Below are 21,607 nucleotides of genomic sequence, written 5' to 3'. Positions count from 1 at the left end.
CCCCACAAATCTGAGCGACGGTAATATGAGAACATGTAAACAAAGTATAGATGGTAGGCTGTTCTCCTGGCTGATCTGTCATTGTAATGGAATTAAAATTAACAATGAATGTACATTTTATAAAAAAGCTATTTGGTGCATATTTTTCAATGGAACAGAGAACACACGTATTGCGTCAACCTGTAGGCCTGCTTGCTGTATTATGAAAAAATGCACATTTAATCAAGCAATGACCGTTAAACAAACATTCTACTGCAGATTTCAATCAAACAACTGTAGAATAATAATATTACAAAACGACATTGATTGCATATATGTAGGCGTACTCAAGAGTTCAACGGAAAGGCATGAGTGGCCTAAAGTTTGTGTTGATGGTAATACAAATTCGTTTGTAATACAATGTCTGTACCTACAGTAGTAATATATTAATAGTAGTAAAATTTTATTATGCTCTGTTTATTAGTATTCTTACGAAAGTTCAAACTGCGGTACCACCTTTCCCGCGGAAAACTGCATGTGTGTTTTTTTCGTAAGAATACTAATAAATAGAGCAAACATAATTCCTATGCCTATGTATTTTTTATGCAAATGACAATAAATGGAAGTAATTTTCCACTAATGAAAGATTGAATTAGTGCAAACATTGCACCCTCAAAACGATCAGTTTTGACGTTAGATTTGAAAACGAAATTCTACAAATGTGCAAATACTGTAATTTTCTTCAACCAAAATAAGTTTAGTCATAGGACTAGTTAAAATAAAAATGATTCTAACTATCCATGGGTTTTTCTAACATAATGTTTTCGATATATTGCCACTGGCGTCATTGATAGTAATACAGCCTGAAATAATCTGTGTTGTGTTTTACAACATTTTTACAATGATCCGGGGATTCAGGACTGACACGTGGTATTGCTTGCTGGAGATGGCAATACTTCCATACCGTTGGAATTTAAGTTCCTTAGATGTTCTCTTATTTAAAAGGAAATTACAAAATATAATTAGACCTAACTGAGTGCATTATATTTTCTACATTTTATTTAAAGTGCATGTTTATGTTATGCGAGATTTGATCAATGTAGCCTAAATTTCAAGGATTTCTGTGCACAAATTGTATCAAAATAAAACTTAATATTGCGCAGAAAATTTCAAACAGCGCAATGTATTTTCAGTATTTGATCAAACCAAAGCTCATTTATAAATCTTTTACGCATACTAAAAAAAATGCAAGTTTAACAAAAAATGTTATTGAAATTGCTCAAAGATTTCCTTGCGCAATTTCAAATTATACAAGGTTGTTGTGCAAATTCAAATTGGGCAACAAAATCTTTGCGCTATATTAAATCGCGCATCATTTCATTTGCCTAAGGATTATTATTTATCCCTATGCATGCCTTCTTCATCTATAAAATGTTCCTTCTGTTATTCGATTTTTCAAAATGATTTGCACATTTGTAGAATTTCCTTTGCACATTTAACGTCAAAACTGATCGTTTGGACACTTAACGGCACATTAGTGGATTAAGAATTGTTTACAGATTTGCACATTTGAGAGTGCCATGTTTTCATAAATTTGACTTTTTGCCCATTTCATGGCTCAACAAGGGTTAAGAGGGTTTCCTTTCTTACGGCAAGTATAATACCGGTAAACTGATTGTAGGCCTGAAGTTTTAGAAACTAGTCAAGAAAACTGTAAGTAGACCTACAATAAGGCTACAACACTGAGTGTAAACGATTTCAAAACATTTTAGCGGCTTAATTGTTTTTATATTGAGTATATTTATTTTGTTTTATTCAATAACAATTATTTTTAGAGTCACTAAAAGACCCACAATTGACATCACCCGCTTCAACAAATTATCAGGATACTACTCCCAACTATGCTACAACCAGGGACTTTGTTGGAGGGTCACTCCAAGATTCAACAAAGCAGAATCCACAGATATACATACCGATTTGTGTTCTAATACTACTTATGATTATGTTAGCGATATATTTCTACCATCGAAGACAGAATCAAAGGTAGGTTCAAGAAGTGCATTTTTAATTAATAATTATGTAGGCCTATTAATTGTTTTGACGTTTTTTTTCTGCCGTAATTTTACTGAATACTGAGTATATATTAAGAACACATTTGTGAATGTGTTACAAAGTAACGTGTTATTATCATTCAGTCGGCTTCGTACAATTATATTATGAAAGTAGCGCTAATTATCTGAATTTACTTTAGTTATCATGTTTAGTTTTGGTTATCATGGTAGTGATTACATTTCTCAGTGACTAACTAACTATGCTTGTTTGCACTGTAGACTGTTTTGAAGACTTCTACTTCATTACAATTGGAATAATATAATGATCGTGATAGTACTGAAAAGAGTGTTATAATGTGACAATGTCATTAAAGAGAATTAAAGACGATATTCAATGATAATTTTCAAATAAATGATGACGATAAAGATAAAGCACCAAATAATTATATCTCCTTAGAAACACAACGAAAGTTGCTACAGTTCAAGAGAACGTGAAATTAAAAACAGGTAGTCTTATTTATTGATAATTTTGGCGAAATTTGTATATTTAGTTTTCATTACACACATCATGTCTAATAAGATCTGATTTGTTTTAAAGTAACAGATGACTCACAAAGAGTGCATGACAATTCAGTAACAGAACACCAAAACCGACAACCACACTTGAATCAAGACATTCACACTGACACTGGAGATCAATCCAATCATGAATACATGAGACTACAACGTCAACCAAAAAACGTAATCAGCAGCGGATACTCCAGTGCTATAGTTCACTTGTCACCAGAACCACCGAGTGTGTCTTCATTGCCACCAGGAACTGAGCACACATCTGCAACAGTTGCCATTGCGTCCCGTGCTTCAGGTGAAGTTCGGTATCAGACGCATGATGGTAGAGCGCAGTTTACTAACGAAGACGACCACGAATATGCTTATCCAGATGATCCGATACTTGCATCAGGTCCAATAACTCGTCGCGGCGTATCAACAGATATTGAAAAATCTTTTGCCGGAGGCGACTACAATGTTCTTGGTAGAGGAGTCGCCAATATTGGCAATTCAACAAGCCAGAATTCTCACAACAATGGCACCGATATTTCGAGTAGAGCCAATCAGATTGTTGGATCGAATGCTGATGATCACGAATACGCGTATCCAGATGACCCTCTTCTTAAATCGGGACAAATACCTCGCCGCGTAGAGATACAAGAAAATGTTCTTGCAGATGGTGGCTATCATGTCCTTGAGAGAGACTCCGGTAAAGACGTTGGTCCAGCTCAAACGTCTCGTTTGGACGTAGAGAATGTTCTTGCAGAGGGTGACTATCATGTCCTTGAGAGGGACTCTGGTAAAGACGTTGGTCCAGCTCAAACGTCTCGTTTGGACGTAGATAATGTTCTTGCAGAGGGTGGCTATCATGTCCTTGAGAGGGACTCTGGTAAAGACGTTGGTCCAGCTCAAACGTCTCGTTTGGCCGTAGAAAATGTTCTTGCAGATGGTGGCTATCATGTCCTTGAGAGGGACTCCGGTAAAGACGTTGGTCCAGCTCAAACGTCTCGTTTGGACGTAGAGAATGTTCTTGCAGAGGGTCACTATCATGTCCTTGAGAGAGACGTTGGTCCGGCTCAAACGTCTCGTTTGGACGTAGAGAATGTTCTTGCAGAGGGTGACTATTATGTTCTTGAGAAAAGCTCTGACCAAGATGACAATCCAGAAATGTCTGTTTTTACTGATGTCTTTGCTGGAGATGATGATTATAACATTCTCGAGGTTAACAAGGGTGTTAAGATGTCACCTGATGCTCAACCAGATGCCGTTAATGGTGACGAAAAACCATTTTACTTTACAGTACAAACATCCTAAATAGTACAAAAGGCATAAATTCTGCCAGGATTTAATAAAAAGTCTAAAATGTGTTTTTCTAAAGTGGATGGGCATCAGTTGACAAATTTAATTGCAGTTTTTAAAATTAAAGTATTGTACATTATTGTTCTGGCTTCCTATCTGTAAAGAATTTCAAAAACTTCTTTTCGAAAATTAATAGAAACAATGCATTGTTTACAGAATATTTCATGACTTGAAAGAAATGCAACTAAACTACATAAACAAATTTATTAGCTTTTGAAACTAAATTTTGATTAGTGGTTATGTAATGACAAGGCGAGACTCAATTTAGAGTCTACTTAAATGTACCAATTTAAAGATATCGTTCAATACTAAATAATTAATAATAATATTAGGGTAAAATACAAATTGTGTGATTGCGTAAAATGGTTATTAAAAAGTATGCATGTACAATTCAAACTTAAACTATGGGCTTATTACCTATTTCCCACATGTATTTAATTTTAGCTTTTATGTTAGACAAATCGCCTTTAAAATTGCTATAGGCCTACAGTACCTTTAAATTTAAACAAAACTGAAATCACGGCCATTGTGGACAGACGAATGAGCAATTTTTTGTGGCAAGAAACCCATTTAGAAGATAATATGTATGGCAATTCAGCCCAGTTTCACGCCCGTATTCTTAAACCGGACTTTGGTCGTAGTTCGAGCTAAAACTAAAAAAATGACGTCATTTTAATTCATAAACCGAACTTCAACTAAATCACCGACTAAATCAGGCCAACCTCGACTAAATCGAGACGCGGATTTTGATAGATTTTTTTAGTCCTGGAGGGGGCAGACTAAATGGTCGACTAAATGGTTTTTAAACGATGTTTATAAAAAACGTAACAGTCATTGAGTTGTTATATTGGCCAGATATTGAAGAATGAAATATCTATATCAGGGAAAATTTTCATTTAAAAATGTTGTTTAACAATATTGCTAATCAAACTGATTTTTAAGTCCAGAAACATACGCCCGTATTCTTAAACCGGACTTTAGTCGTAGTTCGAAGTTCGACTTGGAAAAGTCGTAGTTCGAGCTATTACTTCAAATTCGATTCAAAAACGAAGTAGTCGAAGTTTTCAGTTCGACTTAATGAAGTCGAGCTTTTAGTCGAGTTGCACACGTCGTCTGGGTAACAAATACATTGGCCAATGACAAGAGAGTATTTGAGGAGCAGACGAAATTTTGCGCATTGATATCACTTTCCATTTCTTACAACACTTTTTACGCATCAGGACTATATACATGAAAAATAATTTTAATCGTTAATTATTAGAACAATATCAGTATTAATTTAACAGTGAAGTATATTTGATTAACAACAAATAAAATCTTCAAAATATATTTAGGAACCATGGCGGTACGGTAACTTTTATATTTTCTAGGTCCCCAACAAAGTATGATCGCCACGAACCACGCACTTCATAGCGTGACAAGAAAGCGCTAGGCCCCCTAAACATTCCATCGCGTGGTGAATTGCCGCATCTCCCATTGTCGCTATGGCGTGACGTAGCTCAAGTCGGACTTGCGCGAAGAAAATAATGTAATTTGTATACAGTTGTAAATAAAGATGATTTTCATTATTATAATTTATACCAATGTATATTTAATTAAGCTAATATAAATATAGATATTTCATTCTTCAATATCTGGCCAATATAACAACTCAATGACTGTTACGTTTTTTATAAACATCGTTTAAAAAACATTTAGTCGACCATTTAGTCTGCCCCCTCCAGGACTAAAAAAATCGATCAAAATCCGTCTCGATTTAGTCGAGGTTGGCCTGATTTAGTCGGTGATTTAGTTGAAGTTCGGTTTATGAATTAAAATGACGTCATTTTTTTAGTTTTAGCTCGAACTACGACTAAAGTCCGGTTTAAGAATACGGGCGATAGTTTTGTATTGTATTTTTTGCTACACAATTTTCAAAATGTGTAGCAATAAGGTTGTTTTGTATAGCTTTTTGCTACGCTACACTGGCGAAAATGTTCCCTGTATATTTATATTAGCTTAATTAAATATACATTGGTATAAATTATAATAATGAAAATCATCTTTATTTACAACTGTATACAAATTACATTATTTTCTTCGCGCAAGTCCGACTTGAGCTACGTCACGCCATAGCGACAATGGGAGATGCGGCAATTCACCACGCGATGGAATGTTTAGGGGGCCTAGCGCTTTCTTGTCACGCTATGAAGTGCGTGGTTCGTGGCGATCATAGTTTGTTGGGGGCCTAGAAAATATAAAAGTTACCGTACCGCCATGGTTCCTAAATATATTTTTAAGATTTTATTTGTTGTTAATCAAATATACTTCACTGTTAAATTAATACTGATATTGTTCTAATAATTAACGATTAAAATTATTTTTCATGTATATAGTCCTGATGCGTAAAAAGTGTTGTAAGAAATGGAAAGTGATATCAATGCGCAAAATTTCGTCTGCTCCTCAATACTCTCTTGTCATTGGCCAATGTATAGCCTTTGTTACCCAGACGTGTGCAACTCGACTAAAAGCTCGACTTCAGTTAAGTCGAACTGCAAACTTCGACTACTTCGTTTTTGAATCGAATTTGAAGTAATAGCTCGAACTACGACTTTTCCAAGTCGAACTTCGAACGAACTACGACTAAAGTCCGGTTTAAGAATACGGGCGATAGTCTCAGTACATGGTTACAGTTTTAATTGTATATTTATTTATTTGTTTGTTGCAATGACATCAATTAACAAAGTTTACTCTTTTACATTTTATCACATTTACTACATTTAATAATTTCAGCATGATTTAATATTATCAACACTAATAACAGTAAAATATTATGAAATAATAAAAAATAATAGCAATAATAGCATGCTTATGTATATAACAATATATTAATTATTATATTCCTCTTCATTGTTTTATAAACTTTGATCGCTTACTGTTGTCCAATATGACATTTGTATGTTACGTATGAGTCAAAACATTATAAAACTTTATAATTATTAACTTAATATTCAAATAGTTAATTTTGTGTTCAGTTTATCAATAGAGAATAATTAACATTACAAAATACAATGCGGTATTTTAAACTTTGATACTACGTGAGTTGCTTAAATAAGGTGTGGTAGCACAAGGCTATATTATTATAATAATAAAACTACATGCTTTATTTTAAGAACAATAACATTGTTATATATTACTTTAACAGGAATGAAAAAAGGAAGTTATCAATATCATAATTCCATATTTGGTGTTTAATTTTGTTTGTTATGAATTTGTACTAATTGTTTAGGATACAGTACATGTACATTATTAAACATGCTGACACAACTTCAGTATTACAATTATAAAAGCTTTGTACAGTATAAGGAAATAAACATTATAATAAATGCAAGATAAACTATATTTGAAGTTGACTTTAATTTTTTTTATAGTTTTTATTGATGAAGTATGGTATTATAAGATTCCATAGCAAAGGATGCTACTTCCATCGCACGGGATTTAATTGATAACTGCAAAAAAAAAAAAAATTTATTAATATGTTACGATTTCAACCCAAAATTGTATTTTGTAAATTTTGATCGGATAAAATTGTTAAATTGATGATAGAATCAGACAAGAAATTTAAATTCAACAACAAAACAATAAACTTACCCCAATTACAGGATTACCAGGACTTATTTTCAGTTCACTCAAGACCCAGACACCATTGGTCAGTTTCATTGATTGATATATCATTTCTTGACCTTCGACCTGTCGTCTAGCAACCGTAAACACATTTGATGCTTCCAATTTTTGTAAAACCGCATCTAAAGAAAATAAATTTCGTAAAGTTTTAGACCTACTAATTAATGAAAATCATAATCAAGATTCTGTGATGAAAAACTCATCATATACTTGGAGAAAGTCAACAACTCTAGTTATAACTGAAAAGATAGAGATATTCCTCATAAAACTAGCATCTTCGACAATTTCTATTCTGCTTTGCATTGAGCACTGTTGCCTACATGCCCTGGTACAAGCTTATGGGTGCAGGTCAACTCGGCCCTTAACCGTCTCGGCCCCACGTCAAAGTCGGTCCCACGTCAAGTCGGCCCCAAGTCAACTCGGCCTCAAGTCAACTCGGCCTCACGTCAACTCGGCCTCAAGTCAACTCGGCCTAACGTCAACTCGGCCTCAAGTCAACTCGGCCTCAAGTCAACTCGGCCAAAAACTCATAAGTCAACTCGGCCAAAAACTCATCCGTCAACTCGGCCTCTAAAAAGTATTGAACGCAAAAAGTGCTAATATAGTAGTTCATTTATTACAATGACAGGATATAGTACGGTTAGGTCTACATAATAGACGAAATAAAATGGAAATTTCAATGTAAATTATAACACACTGGACCTGATCGTTTTTCGCCTAGTATTTATTTATATTGTTGGTTGGTTAGTCGTAGTAAAAACCCTCAGTAATGTGTTTGTTAGATCTATTTTTTGATACAACGTGGATGTTCCCAGAAATAATCGAAATATTCTTAGAAGGCCTATATATTATATAGATATATTATATAGATATATTATTAAATTAATACAGTAAAATAAAAAGGGTTTTTTTTTTGTGTATATATTCTCTCTCAAATTATTAGCAATATGTTACGGGTGTACAATGACGATGTCAATCAAACTACCGAAGAGATTATGGAAACAAATTCAGAATGTTCTGTCATGTTAAAGTTCTATTGCAATTGTGCGCTATTCAAATTGTTTTTATTACTTTTGTGATTTGATAATAATGGAGAATCCAATGAATACATTTTATGTATGGCAAATTAATCTAAAACACACTGAAGAAATCATCATGAATAAATGGTGTATTTTATTTTGTCAAGCATAAAAACTAATCTAAAACACACTGAAGAAATCATCATGAAAAAATGGCGTATTTTTATTTTGTCAAGCAAACGAGTCCTAAACAACGGAATTCCTAAACAACAAAATATTGCCTTAGCATTCTCATCTGTTTTTTAACACCCACCGCGCCCTGTATTGTTCACTAAAATTGATCACCTAAAGGGGCATTCCCACCGTCCGTACCTGTTCCGTTTCGTGGAACGGAAGACGGTGCCGTTTTTTCAACGCGAAGCGCGTCCGTTCACCGTTCCGTTTTAAACATTCACACCTGTTCCGTTTTTTGACGTATTCCGTGACAACGGGCAAACGTTAAAATGGCAGCCGTTTCTGGATGGTCATCGGATGATAGTGAGGAAGAAATTATTCTTTTTAGAATGACGCTTCACCAATATGATCATCTTGTCAGTTTAAAGATGATATTACAAAACGGGACACAAGATTCCCTATGATAGTAACAACACACACCATGACAAATTCCATGAATCCATAAATTAATACAATAAAATCACAATCACATCCCCATGGACTGTTATGGAAGCAAATTTCTCTCTTCCCATGGTGTACTGTATTAATTATGAAGTAGAAACGAAATGAAAATAAAAATGTCATACAAAAAACCGTAAGTAAATAATGCACATTCATGTCTGGGTGTGTGTGCATGTAACCTATACCCATAATGCTTATGCAATTTGTATTCTTGCCCTTTGATTTGTCATGATTTTATATTGATGATATATACAGTTGTAGACCGAAGTATATTGTTTAAATATTATTCATTAAAATGTCTTCTTCGACAGTTATTCCTCCTGTATACAAAATGTTAAGAAATATTTATTTATTTCAAACAATATAAATAAATACTATATCAATTAAACGAAAAACGATCAGGCCCAGTGTGTTATAATTTATATTGAATTTTCCGTTTTATTTCGTCTATTATGTAGGCCCTAGTCCAATCGTACTCTGTGATGTTTATCCTGCCATTATAATATTAACTACTATATTAGCACTTTTTGCGTTCCATAGTTTTTAGAGGCCGAGTTGATGAATTAGTTTTTGGCTGAGTTGACGTGAGACCGAGTTGACTTGAGGTCGAGTTGACTTGAGGTCGAGTTGACTTGAGGTCGAGTTGACTTGAGGCCGAGTTGACGTAGGGCCAAGTTGACTTGGGGCCGACTTGACGTAGGGCCGACTTGACTTTGGCCGAGACGGTTTAGGGCCGAGTTGGATCGAATTCAAGCTTATAACATATTAAATATATTTACATGTTGTGCTTTTACTTTATATGAGTGATTGACTTAACACTCCAAAATTATTACTATTATTATTAATCAAAGAATAGTTATTATGTGAGGCTCAATAATTTTTAGGATGATTTGGCTGGTCTGTGTTCCCTCATGGAGAAATAAATTAGGTTAAACTCTGTCTACACATGGAACTACTTATAGTTCCACTATCAAACTTTATATGACAACAAAATGTGATGTGCTCATAGACATGATGATGTCATATCACTACCATATTTGGGCACATCATACACTTTTTTGCCAAACTAGTTTGATAGTGTAGACAGAGCTTTTGTTATAACTTATTTTTTTGTTATAACTTATTTTTTTGTGGTTCAACGGGTTGGGCATGTACTATTGTTGAATGTATGTAAATTTCCTATACAACTAGATTGCTTCCTTAAAAACAAACATTTGAATTCTTTGTAACAGTTCAGGAAGTTATATTACCGTCATATCGCAGGAAAACCACATAAAAATAATTTATCTGAAGTCTGTAAATGTTTGTTGTTACCTGGCGATAAATGAACATCTTGTAAGGTATAGTTGACTTCATTTGAGGGTGGAATATCCTTCCAGGTTGCCAGGAACACCTTGCGATCTAAAAAAAAAGAAATAGCTTAATAAAACACAAATTTTTTGATTCTTTGTAAAATTCTTCTGACCATGGCTTGGAACACACGAAATTATATATATAATACAATTCCTTTTCAAACTTAATTTATTCATTTTCTTAGTATTTAATCTGTCTCAGTTTTCTTAAATTTTTTTTTTTTTTTTGTAATTTTGTTCTTATGTCTAATTTCTTGTTTTGTATTTATATTTAAGTGTGTATGTATTATTTTTCACTGTAAACTTGTTGCACATCTCATTGAGACCGTGCCTCTGATTTAAAAGAGATACAATAAAAGTTCAGTTCAGTACTCAAATGTTTTGATTTTACAGACTTTTTTGTACAGGCTAAAATGTTTCTTGAATTATGCATTGTTTTCTGTAATTTGATTTAACAGTATTTTTCCACTTTAATTAAACTTATAATATCATACTTGTATTGTAATGCTTACACTATTCTGTGCAACACTATATTATACTATATTATTATTATATTGAATTGAATTGAATTATACATTGTCAAGTATGGTACTGTATAAGAACAAGGGGAAAATATGAAAGGGGGACTTATTTATACCGCATTGGATGTGACTCTTGTTAAATGTGCTAACAATACTGTATAACCTTATATAGTAATAATAGTGTAATTCTAGTTCATTCTATGCCATATACAACGTCAACAACTGTAAATTAATTTATTTCTAATCATATTTCAAAAGCAGTTCTTTACAAAAACATTGTGGCAATACAAGGAAACAAAACAAACTATTAATATCGAACTAGTTCTGAAAACCAAAAGTAAAACAATAACAAAGTAATTTTAAAGAGACAACACTAGGAAGTAACACACAGTACAACCCCATAAATTGTTGGTTCAGTTTTGTTTGAAACAGTACGAAAAATGTATGAAAACTTGACACACTGACCAAAAAAAAAAAAAGGAAGTACAGCAAGAAGTCAGTGACTGACCGGGGATGTGATCAGTGAGGGGATTAGGGAGGAATGCGGGGATTGAGAGAGGTGAAGGGATTAGGGAGAGGTGAAGGAATTAGGGAGAGGTGAAGAAAATAGGGAGAGAAGAAGGGATTAGGGAGAGAGGAAGGGATTAGGGTGAGAAGAAGGGATTAGCTATGCTTACCATTAGGGTCACCTTTACCTAAAATATGTAGACAGAAGCAAAAAAAACATTCCAATCCAAAAAAACATTAAATATAAAAAGCAAAACAAGATTACATATCATTATTAGCATAAATTAGCATAATTTAATCAGTTACAGCAAATAAGGCTGATATAGTGAAATATGTGATAAATACATATTGTATTTCTAAATGTCACAGTCACACACCATCTCCAACAACATAACAATTTGCATGCAATGTGACAAAGCACATTTTACCAGATTTTTTTACCACGTTTCAATATATACAGCACAGAAACACAACAGAATATGCCAGAATGAAAATGCAATATAAATTACATTAAAATTATCAATGACAAGCAACAAAAAAACCAATTGAGATGTTAATAATGCTGAGAACATAGGCCAGCACTTAAAACCATTTCCTGTTACACGACTGTTATGCTAAAGGCATGTATGGCCCCTCATATGAGGCCAAAGGTTAGATTGACCATGCTGTATGTGATACACAAGTGTTAATAAATACAGTTGTACATGAACATCTTTCATCGTTAGTATTCATTACGTGTTAATAAACGCAATACTACCCTCCCAACTTTATAGATACTCCCGAATTGTTGACAGACGATTGAGTGCCGTTTGGTGGCATCTTGACATAAAGGGACTCTTTAGAGGAGATGATAGCTGTTGTAGGAGTTCATACTTGTGTGCAATTCCAGCCCAGTTAGACTCGCAGGTTTTTCCTTTACCTTCACATCACTTCCTGGATATACATGAATTACACCTTTTACAAGTGTCATTTCCCGAAAAAATGTAAAAAAATTCCTCTTACCCATATTACCATCTTCCATATAAAGTACATGTATATTTACAAGAGCACTGAAGTAAAATACATCAATATTATTTTTTACAGCAACTTGTAAATTATTCAGTGGATCCATAAGTTGTGACGGGCCCATTGTGTTCAACGCCAACGACGAATCCAAGCTCTGATTGGGCATTAGGGCTCCGGGAATATTCAGTTGAGCAGCCGGAGTAAGACCGAAACTGCAATATAAACATTAATGACAAAGTTAGATGTTATTGGTGAAAACAAATAAATTGCTTATACAATAAAGGTCTTCCCTAATTCATGGTTCTCACTAGAGACGCAACACGACGACGTAACAGCGATAACAGCGACGTAACAGCGATAACAGCGACGTAACAGCGATAAAGTGTTGCTTGTCATTGCTCAAATCACTTTAGGTTGCATCTACGTACTTGTGTTGCATCCTAGTGGGAACCAAGCTTAATGAAAACAGAAAAAAGTCATGGCAAAACCAAAATGTAGTCTCTTTAGAACCTAGGCCACGATATAAATGTTAGATGAAATAGTAAAGCCTCTCAATTACTATGTGAAATTAAATTACTGTACATAATAGCTCTAGAGTACTTGCCTGTTTTTATTAAGTTGAATGGCAAATCCAGCCATTTGTTGCATGGCTTTATTATTGAATGTCATATCCATAAATACTTGACCCCCTCGTCTTGAGAAAGATCCCGATATCTCAAGTCCTTTGCCTTTAGCGGCCGACAGCCAAACCTAGCAACAAAATGTACATCCAAAACTTTAAAATCTTTTCAATAACACAAGCAATTATTAATATCTCTTCATTGGATTAAATTACTGAAAGTATTAGGATCTGTCTACACTATCAAACTAGTTTGACAAAAAAATGTGTGATGTGCCGAAATATGGCAGTGATATGCTTAAATATAGTAGTGATATGACATCATCATGTCTGGGGTAGCACTAACATTTCATTTTGTTTAGCCATTTGGCGAAAGTCAAAATATTTTTTTTAGTCAAATCAGTTTATCTATAGCCAAAATGGCTAAAGTCAAATTTTTTTATTTAGCCAAATGTATCGGTTTATAGCCAAAATTTAAAATTTTTGAAATATAGTGGTAAAAACATTTTAGTCAATTTATCTATGTCAACAGGTCTATTATACACTGTTCCCTGAACATTTTTGTAAGGCATTGAGATAAAGAACCATGCCTAAATCACTGTATGATTAAAAAAAATATTTTTTTTTGTATTTTTTTTACATGATCAAAACAATTGTTCAAATTGTTTTTAATCATACAGCATTCATACAGTTATCAATTTAATAAGAAACATTTTACAGTTTTCTGAAATCCCCTGAACGCTATGTTACTTTTGTTTTTTACGCTTGGCTGGTCATGTTTAAATTGGGTATGCTCTAGAGGTGCAAAAGTGCAGAACCGCCGGCCTAGGCCTACAAAATTATGTACAACAACGCAACGGTATATCGTATGCTAAAAATATTGAGGAAAATTCCTAGCAAACGAACACTCGTATCGTTGTTAAACGTAAAATAATATAGGCCAAAGCACAGAGTACTGTACACGTCTTTCATCCCTCAAGTAAGGCTGCGCCGAAGCGTTTCTGTCAGGGCGAGAAATTTATCCCGATTATTATTCCAGCGGCCAGCCCCGCTCAGATGCACGTGTGTGTTTAGCTAAATTCCCGTTAGACTCTACCATTTCCCGCATGTTGTTTTGTTTACACTGACGCACGAGGGAAGGTTATTAAGGGTAAAATATGAAACTACATTAAATTGGAAGACTCTAAAATGCATAACGCATACATTTTTGATTTCGATAAGATTAAGACGTCATTCATCGAAGATACTATAATGTTTCTTTTTAATCTGAAAAGTACACCCCTATCGAAATATAGACAATCCCGGTAATTAGCCGACCGTCGGCTACGTAGTCGATCGTTTGTGCAGCACACAACACGTGATAGTTTGGGTAGACTTCATCATCCATGTGTCGTGTAACGTCTGTCTCTCTGTGCAGTCTACCTCTGCTATATCCATCTTTTTGAAATAACAAAGAGACGCCTGGAACAACGAAACAAGTTGACGAAAAATGGAGCTTGAAGTAAACAACGTGATAACGAACAAAATAAATGCTTGGAGATCGACAAATGGACCTTTTAGTTGGACTTTATGCTTTCGCCAAAATGATTATTTAATTATCTATTTTATCATAATGTCATCGCCAAAATGGCTAAAGTAGCCGTTTTATTTTTCGCCAATCCAGAAACATTTTCGCCCATGGCGACTTGGCGATCGGCCAGTGCGAGCCTAGCATGTCCACATATGGGCACATCACATTTGTTTTTCACATAAATTTTGATAGTGTAGACAGAGCTTTACAAACAAATCTTACTGTTTTTGGTGATGTGACAGTTCCTGCCATCAAGCCTGGGCCTGCAAGGCTGAATATGTCCCCAAGACTCTCACCCCCGCCGCCAGCCTGAACCGGAGCTGTAGGCGCCACTGGTCCGCCAAGCTAAAAAATAATTTTTACAAAATTGAAATTCTTAAGACATTTTCTCCCGCAAAATCGCTTCCACAGAATACTGTACGCAATTTTCATTAAGCTCCACTATAAGTCTAATTACTTTCATAAGTAGTAGTTGAAATTGTATAATTATACTCAATGAGTCATTCTTACCAGACTATCTAGGCCACCTCCAAGGAGGTCCATACCAGCTGATGGCTGCTGGGTCATGCTTTGAGTAGGCTGAGGTGGGCCTAGGTCCATGCTCAGTAGGTCGCCGATCAAGTCAGCCTGGCCAGCAGGTTGTGGGATGACGGTTGGCTGTGGAGCTGCCGCGGCAACTGGTGCTGCCTCAGGACTATCGGGTGATGTTGATCCAGAACTTCTAGCAGAAACACAAACATTAGTACATAATGGCATACAAAGTAATAATAATATTTGAAAACAATTGTGTGCAAAAAATATGTATATAACAGTGTGTTAACCTTGGACAGAAAAAAAAACAAAAAATAACAAGTCGTAACTTTAATGTAAAACTTAACAAATATACAGTATACATAGAGTAACAAGCCGCATTCTTACCCCTGTGTTCTAGCTGGTAGAGATCGGCGGTAGCCTGCAGCGGTCCTGCCCTCAATGAAAGCACTTGGAGGCTTATGGTAAACTGAGGCTAGGCTAGCAATGTGGCAGATAAGTTCATCTAAGAGTGTAGGTTCAATCAAATCAGTCTCCTCAGAGATCAGAGGCTTCTCTGCTAGAACGACATCCTTGGCTGCAGCTGGGTCAGTAGACAGCAAACGCCAGTATATGTAGCCACGATCACGCAAGTCAGGATTATCACTGTCCTGCAATTGAAATTAAACAAACGATAATTCATGTATTCTTACACTTTATCTAAAGTGTTCTATAATGGCGGATATTTTTAAAAAAAATGTGATTTTCATATGCATCCAACATTGAGCAACTCGCCAATTACAGGATGGATATGGATAACTATTTTATAATTCATCATGCTTATAAGTCTCATTTGAGACAAAAAGAGTTACAACCCTGGTTTGAACACCGGCCCTTGGGATTGGTAGGCAAGCATGTTAACCACAAATATACAGCTCCACTACAATATGTAACTCATTTACTAACCTGTGTGGCAAGACTAAGCACCTGTTGCACCAACTCCTGCGTATCCTGAGGGCGCTTTAAGAACAGCTTGACGATGGCAGTAAGCAGTTGTAGTTGAACTTGAGTGTTTTCATCATGGAAGCCTTCAAGGAAGCTCTCCAGTAGTTCATCAGCATTCTCAATACGTTCAGCATATTCACCAATAATCCAGATCATTGAGGCTCTGAAAACAAACAGTTAATTTTTTTTAATTTCATACAAATCCAACCATCATGCTTGTAAACAAACTCTTATTTCCAGCTTATGGAGTAAAAACAGTTATATACAACCCAGTGGCTGTATTCACCAATCATACTTAAATGAGATATTTCCCTTAAATTGTATTCACTTAGATAGGAGATTTATTTTAAATTTAAGGGTGTTTCCTTTAGCCTAAGTGTGAATGGCGATTATGGTCACTGGCTCTTGGGATTGGAGGGCAAGCATGTTACCTACCAAGCTACAGCTCCATCTTAATGCTAATTTACAATTGTAAGACCGCATCAACTTAAACAGACCAAGAAGTAGACAACTTAAAACATTTAGTCTTAGTAATTTACCTTGCTTCTGGTTCGTCCAGTGTGTCAAGATTCTCACACAGGGTAGCAATGATGCTCTCGTATTTGTTTGGATACTTTCTGAAGATATCCTTGATCACCACTATGGCTTCCTGTACCACATAATTCACCTTTGTCTGGATCAGATCCAGCAGGGTACTAACACAACGCTCAGCAGACATCTACAAAAACAAACACAAAATATAAGACATATTGTACCCTAAAAATTGTTTTTTTCATATGCCATTTTAATGTCACGTAATAGTTATTCACTTTGACCAAAAACTGGGTTGAAAAAAAAAAGAGATTTACTGGAAAAAAAGTACTTAAAGACAATGGTTTTTGGTTAAAATTAACCATTTCGTTTGTCTTTTTATAAGTGAAATAATTATTTTTGTTGGATTTTTTTGTTACAGAAGTGAATAACTTTAACTGCAAAATGGATTATTTAAAGTCTGATTTATTAATTTTTATTTTTCATGTTTTTGGGGGACAATGCAACTTTAATATGAAAACCCAATTTGTGTATATTGTTCGCCTGGTTGAACAAGGTTAAAAACAGAACTTCTATCGATCCCATAAACATAATGACAATGATACTCACATCAACCTTGATGGCGCAACGTCCAATGGCACGGACAGACTTCCTGACAAAGTCCACATCGACTTCTGTAGCATACTCCTTCAACTCAGCAAGGACTTGGGCGATGTTCTGTTCAGTTGCTAGACGGATCATGATGTCTAGTTTCTCCAGCTTCACATAAATTGGGTCGTTGTATTTCACAAAAAACACCTTCATTTCTTGCTTCAGGATCTCTGGTCTGTAATCAATAAACTTTTTATCAGAGAATTGTGTTGTTTTTCTTTGTTGTTTTAGTGCTTATCTGTGCTGGTGAAATTTGTCTGTGTATTTTTACTGTTTTATTTATATATGTTATGCCAGTTTTCAAAACAATTAATTTTAATAGGCAAATACAGAATTTATGATCATGATTATAAAGATACTATTACTATACTGTATGTTCTTTTAATTCACAAAGTACTATTTTCCCTATTTTACAGGGACACATTCCTATGATAATAAATATGGGGCAATATATCTTTTAACACCAAGGCCAACCCTTATTCGGGGAAGATCACTATCAAGGGGACACTAGTATGTTGGGCCTCAGGATGTCCCCTTAATAGGGGTTTTACTAGTAAAATGTAAGATTGTGATTACCTTTTCTGGACGATGAGATTAATGTTCCTGAGGGCGACATATTGTACCTCTGGCTCAGCTGACAACAATGTGACAAGAGGAGGCGATAGTTTCTTGATTAGGCTGCTTACATAAGCATTTGATGTAGACATGAATTCCATGAATTTCATCAACACCTAAAAAAATATCAGAAAAAAAATTCAATTAAATACTCATTTCATAAACAAATTATTTATTTTAAAAAAAACATTGAAATCATTGATGTTACATAGTTATATGGTTACCTTAACAGATGACAAAACGACAGCAGCATTGGCGTGAGCAAGTCGCGGTGTGACACGCTCACATATGCTCTGGGCTTCTTTCTCGTCCTTAGGATTAAAGTTGGCAAGTGAGTCGAGGATGAAAATTTGTCCCCATCTAAAGAAAAAAAGCACAAAACTTTAAACTATATCTCTGTAATGTATAACAATTTTTATGGTGTTTCTTTACAAAGATATATAACATCCACTTTAGTTTTACTATTATTGATAATAATAATATAGATGAAATCAAACTTTTTCAGAATTGAGTACTATATTTTCAGATTTGTTTGTAGCTTTCAATTTGAGTAATTCACAAAGGACATGCAGGTAATATAAGGTAGGACATGCAGGTAAAATAAGGATATGCCTTCTCATTGTATTCCATGATACAGCTTTGGTGAATTCTAGGTCTAGGCGACAAGCAACAACTCATCAGTTGTTGGAAAGCTTTATTCATTTTAAGATTTCTTTAATAGCAATAATAAATAATAGAGGAAAGGCATAATGCAGAAGATTAGGTTGAACATAGACATACTCAGTGCATTCGTTGAGGGCGGTAAGTAGCTTGTTGATGGTGGAGGTGCTGAGATCTAAACCAGAAGCATTTGGTGACGCTTCATTGATTTCTGATAATGCAGCCACAGCATTTGCCACAACCTGTAAATATAAACAAGAATATTTCATCAGAATTCAAATATTAAAGGAACGTTGTCAAATGCCATAGGTTTCAGAGAATCAAATGTACATACCATAGGGTTTGAGGCTGTGAGAAGATCTCTCAGCTGTTCTGTAAACCCTTGATCTTCCACCAGCTGTGGGTTGATGTCGTACAGCTTTGCTACACACACAGCCGCGGTCTTCTGAACGTACGGGTCTTCATCCTTAAGACACTTACGCAACGGCTCACACAGGTATTCAGTGATTTTGTCGACTCGGATACATCCCATAGTTCTGACGGCAAGGGCACGGATTAGAGGATTGGTGTCTTCGCAATCCTGGAAGATTAGGAATTATCAAAATCATTATCTCACTGATCAGAATCCTCATCATTGATCATTATTCCATCATTTGATTTGAATGATAATGGTTATCATCATAGGTCAAACATACCATACAAACATCACAATAATGTACCACCACATTCAATAAGCTTGGTTCGCACTAGAGATGCAACACGTAGACGCAGCGCAAGCAAGTTGAATAATGACAAGCTATAGTTCGATAATCCATTGTTCTTTCTCTTATTTCAATAAACAATAGCCCCCGGCCCATTTCACAAAATAAAATCTATATTATTTACGGACACACAGCTTTATCTTTTTTCATAAGCTTTATATAAGTAAGTTGCAAAAGACTTAATTTTATGGGTTTCATTGTTTACAAACATATTTTGTAACATGTATAAATTTAAATCAGACATATATTTTGTTCGTTTTAAAAAAATCGAATGATTTGAAATTAAGATTTATCGAACCACTCTTGCGTCCTTGCGTTGCGTCTCTAGTGGGAACCAATCATAATCTAACTATCTACATCATACCTTGACAAATGTGTTGACAGCCATGATAGCCATGTCAGGTTGACTCTTAGCGTAGTTCATTAAGTACAAGTAAACAAGCTTCTTTAATTCCAGGTTATCAGTCTGCATGCAGTTCACAACGTCCGGGAAAAGAGCACTACATAAATAAATGAGCACTTCATAAATAAAACAGTAACATATTCAAAAGCACAAGTTTGTTATTTTTAAACATTATTCAATTTACAGAGTAAATGTTCATTAAAATAAACCAATAATATTAAAAAAATGGGAGGTACACATATATTGGCATGCTACCATATTTGGAATATCACACCTTTTTTGTCAAACTAGTTTGATAGTGTAAACAGAGCTTTATCTACACTATCAAACTTGTGATGTGCCCATATATAGACATGTCATATCAATACAATATATTTGGGGATATCACCACCATATTTTGGTACATCATTTTTTGTCAAACTAGTTTGATATTGTAGATTAGGGTTTCTGAGTACCTGACATCTTTTCCGACTGTCATGCTTGCGATCACCTTCTTGACAGCCTCTTTCTTCTTTTCTTTGCGTTCACTGTTCAAGTCTGCTTTCAACTCAAAGATCTCGCCCTTCTTGGTGGTCGTGAAATATTTGGAATCGGACATGTTGACAATGCAAATGAATTTCTTTTTTTTTCAAATCAAATTTGTTCCCTGTGTGGTTTTTGAGAAAGAAAATGACATATTATGAAAACTAGGTATTTACTGTACTTTTTTAATGTACAATTTTTTGTTGCGATATTCATTCAACTTTGGTGTTTTATTAATAAAATGCTACGCTTTGTATCTAGATCATATCGTTTTATTTATTGTGGCATATAGCAAATACAATACAAAAAGCAGCATCTGAAATTTATATTGACAAAATAAATGAGATGAATGAATTGTATTTGAAATTGTACATTAATATAAAAATATATAAAATATAATAGGTAGTTTAACAGATATGGGGACATGGGTTAGGCTAGGGCTAGCCCTTTTTCTAGAATTTAGGAAAATATTTTGTTTAGTTTTAGGCCTAAGCTAGGCCTAGGCCTCTAGGCCCAATTTAGTATCAAATATTATTTTAATGCCATGTTTTCCTCAGAAAAAAAACCCCCACAATTTATATTATGTGTTCAAAAAGAGCTTAGACTAATTATTAAAACAAGACAACCTCAATAAAGAAGGAACTTTAGTTCTTTTAATGATAGGCCTACTGTAGAAAAAAAGGCGTTACCCAATCCCTTTTAGATAGCCGGTTAGAATGAATTTACTACTTGGAAGAACTGTGTTGAAATAGAGGTGGGGTCGGCCTAGTAAAAATATTCAAAATATATGGTATAAACAGAAAATTATTTATACTAAATTTATATAAATAATATCTAAATATTTTAATAATACTATTTTTTGTATAGATAAATTAACAAATGAGATTAAATAAGATTTAAATAATGATAATTACCGGCGCAAAGATTCTACCTTTCCACAAAATGGCCTATCCCAAAATCCACTTGCTGCACTTTTTCACGTACCAGATGTCCGAACTTTTTCGACTCGTCGTATGAGTGCTAAATCAAGAGAAATTTGAAGTAGCACAAAAAAACAAGCTATAATTTTACAGAAACATA

The 21,607-nt window shown here is 34.6% G+C and overlaps 1 protein-coding gene and 1 long non-coding RNA gene across 3 annotated transcripts; one reads left to right on the top strand and one right to left on the bottom strand.

The window, feature by feature from the left end:
* The first annotated feature begins 1,979 nt into the window (after positions 1–1,979).
* LOC140043957 (uncharacterized) lies at positions 1,980–2,689 on the top strand. The gene is made up of 3 exons (XR_011844449.1): positions 1,980–2,022; positions 2,488–2,537; positions 2,635–2,689. It is a non-coding gene; the product is annotated as an uncharacterized lncRNA (long non-coding RNA).
* Positions 2,690–6,561: 3,872 nt separating this feature from the next.
* On the bottom strand, positions 6,562–21,480 carry LOC140045443 (AP-1 complex subunit beta-1-like). 2 transcript variants are annotated; one of them, XM_072090343.1, is made up of 18 exons: positions 21,442–21,480; positions 20,461–20,651; positions 19,967–20,102; positions 19,176–19,421; positions 18,962–19,083; positions 18,406–18,541; positions 18,143–18,297; positions 17,525–17,741; positions 16,924–17,102; positions 16,346–16,547; positions 15,788–16,050; positions 15,380–15,590; positions 15,092–15,214; positions 13,285–13,430; positions 12,678–12,892; positions 10,610–10,696; positions 7,569–7,723; positions 6,562–7,426 (listed from the first exon to the last, which is right to left on the bottom strand). In XM_072090343.1, the coding sequence occupies exons 2-18, from the start codon at positions 20,601–20,603 to the stop codon at positions 7,352–7,354; spliced, it is 2,811 nt and encodes a 936-aa protein (XP_071946444.1). In that variant the 5' UTR covers positions 20,604–20,651; positions 21,442–21,480; the 3' UTR covers positions 6,562–7,351. The 2 variants fall into 2 exon arrangements, with proteins under 2 accessions (XP_071946444.1, XP_071946445.1); XM_072090344.1 differs by having other exon boundaries at positions 6,563–7,426; positions 15,380–15,587.
* Between the last annotated feature and the right edge of the window lie 127 nt (positions 21,481–21,607).

This window comes from Antedon mediterranea, chromosome 3, assembly GCF_964355755.1.
Source record: "Antedon mediterranea chromosome 3, ecAntMedi1.1, whole genome shotgun sequence".
NCBI lineage: Eukaryota > Metazoa > Echinodermata > Crinoidea > Comatulida > Antedonidae > Antedon > Antedon mediterranea.
This window is presented reverse-complemented; position numbering and strand designations above follow the sequence as displayed.

What these genes read in the sequence shown, in the direction of transcription:
- LOC140045443 (XM_072090343.1), bottom strand. Translation starts at nt 20,603, where the DNA reads ATGTCCGATTCCAAATATTTCACGACCACCAAGAAGGGCGAGATCTTT. An exon ending in CTACCAGCTAGAACACAGGG is followed by an intron (nt 15,591 to 15,787) that starts GTAAGAATGCGG and finishes TGTTTCTGCTAG; the next exon opens with AAGTTCTGGATCAACATCAC. An exon ending in GAGGTGGCCTAGATAGTCTG is followed by an intron (nt 15,215 to 15,379) that starts GTAAGAATGACT and finishes ATTATTTTTTAG; the next exon opens with CTTGGCGGACCAGTGGCGCC.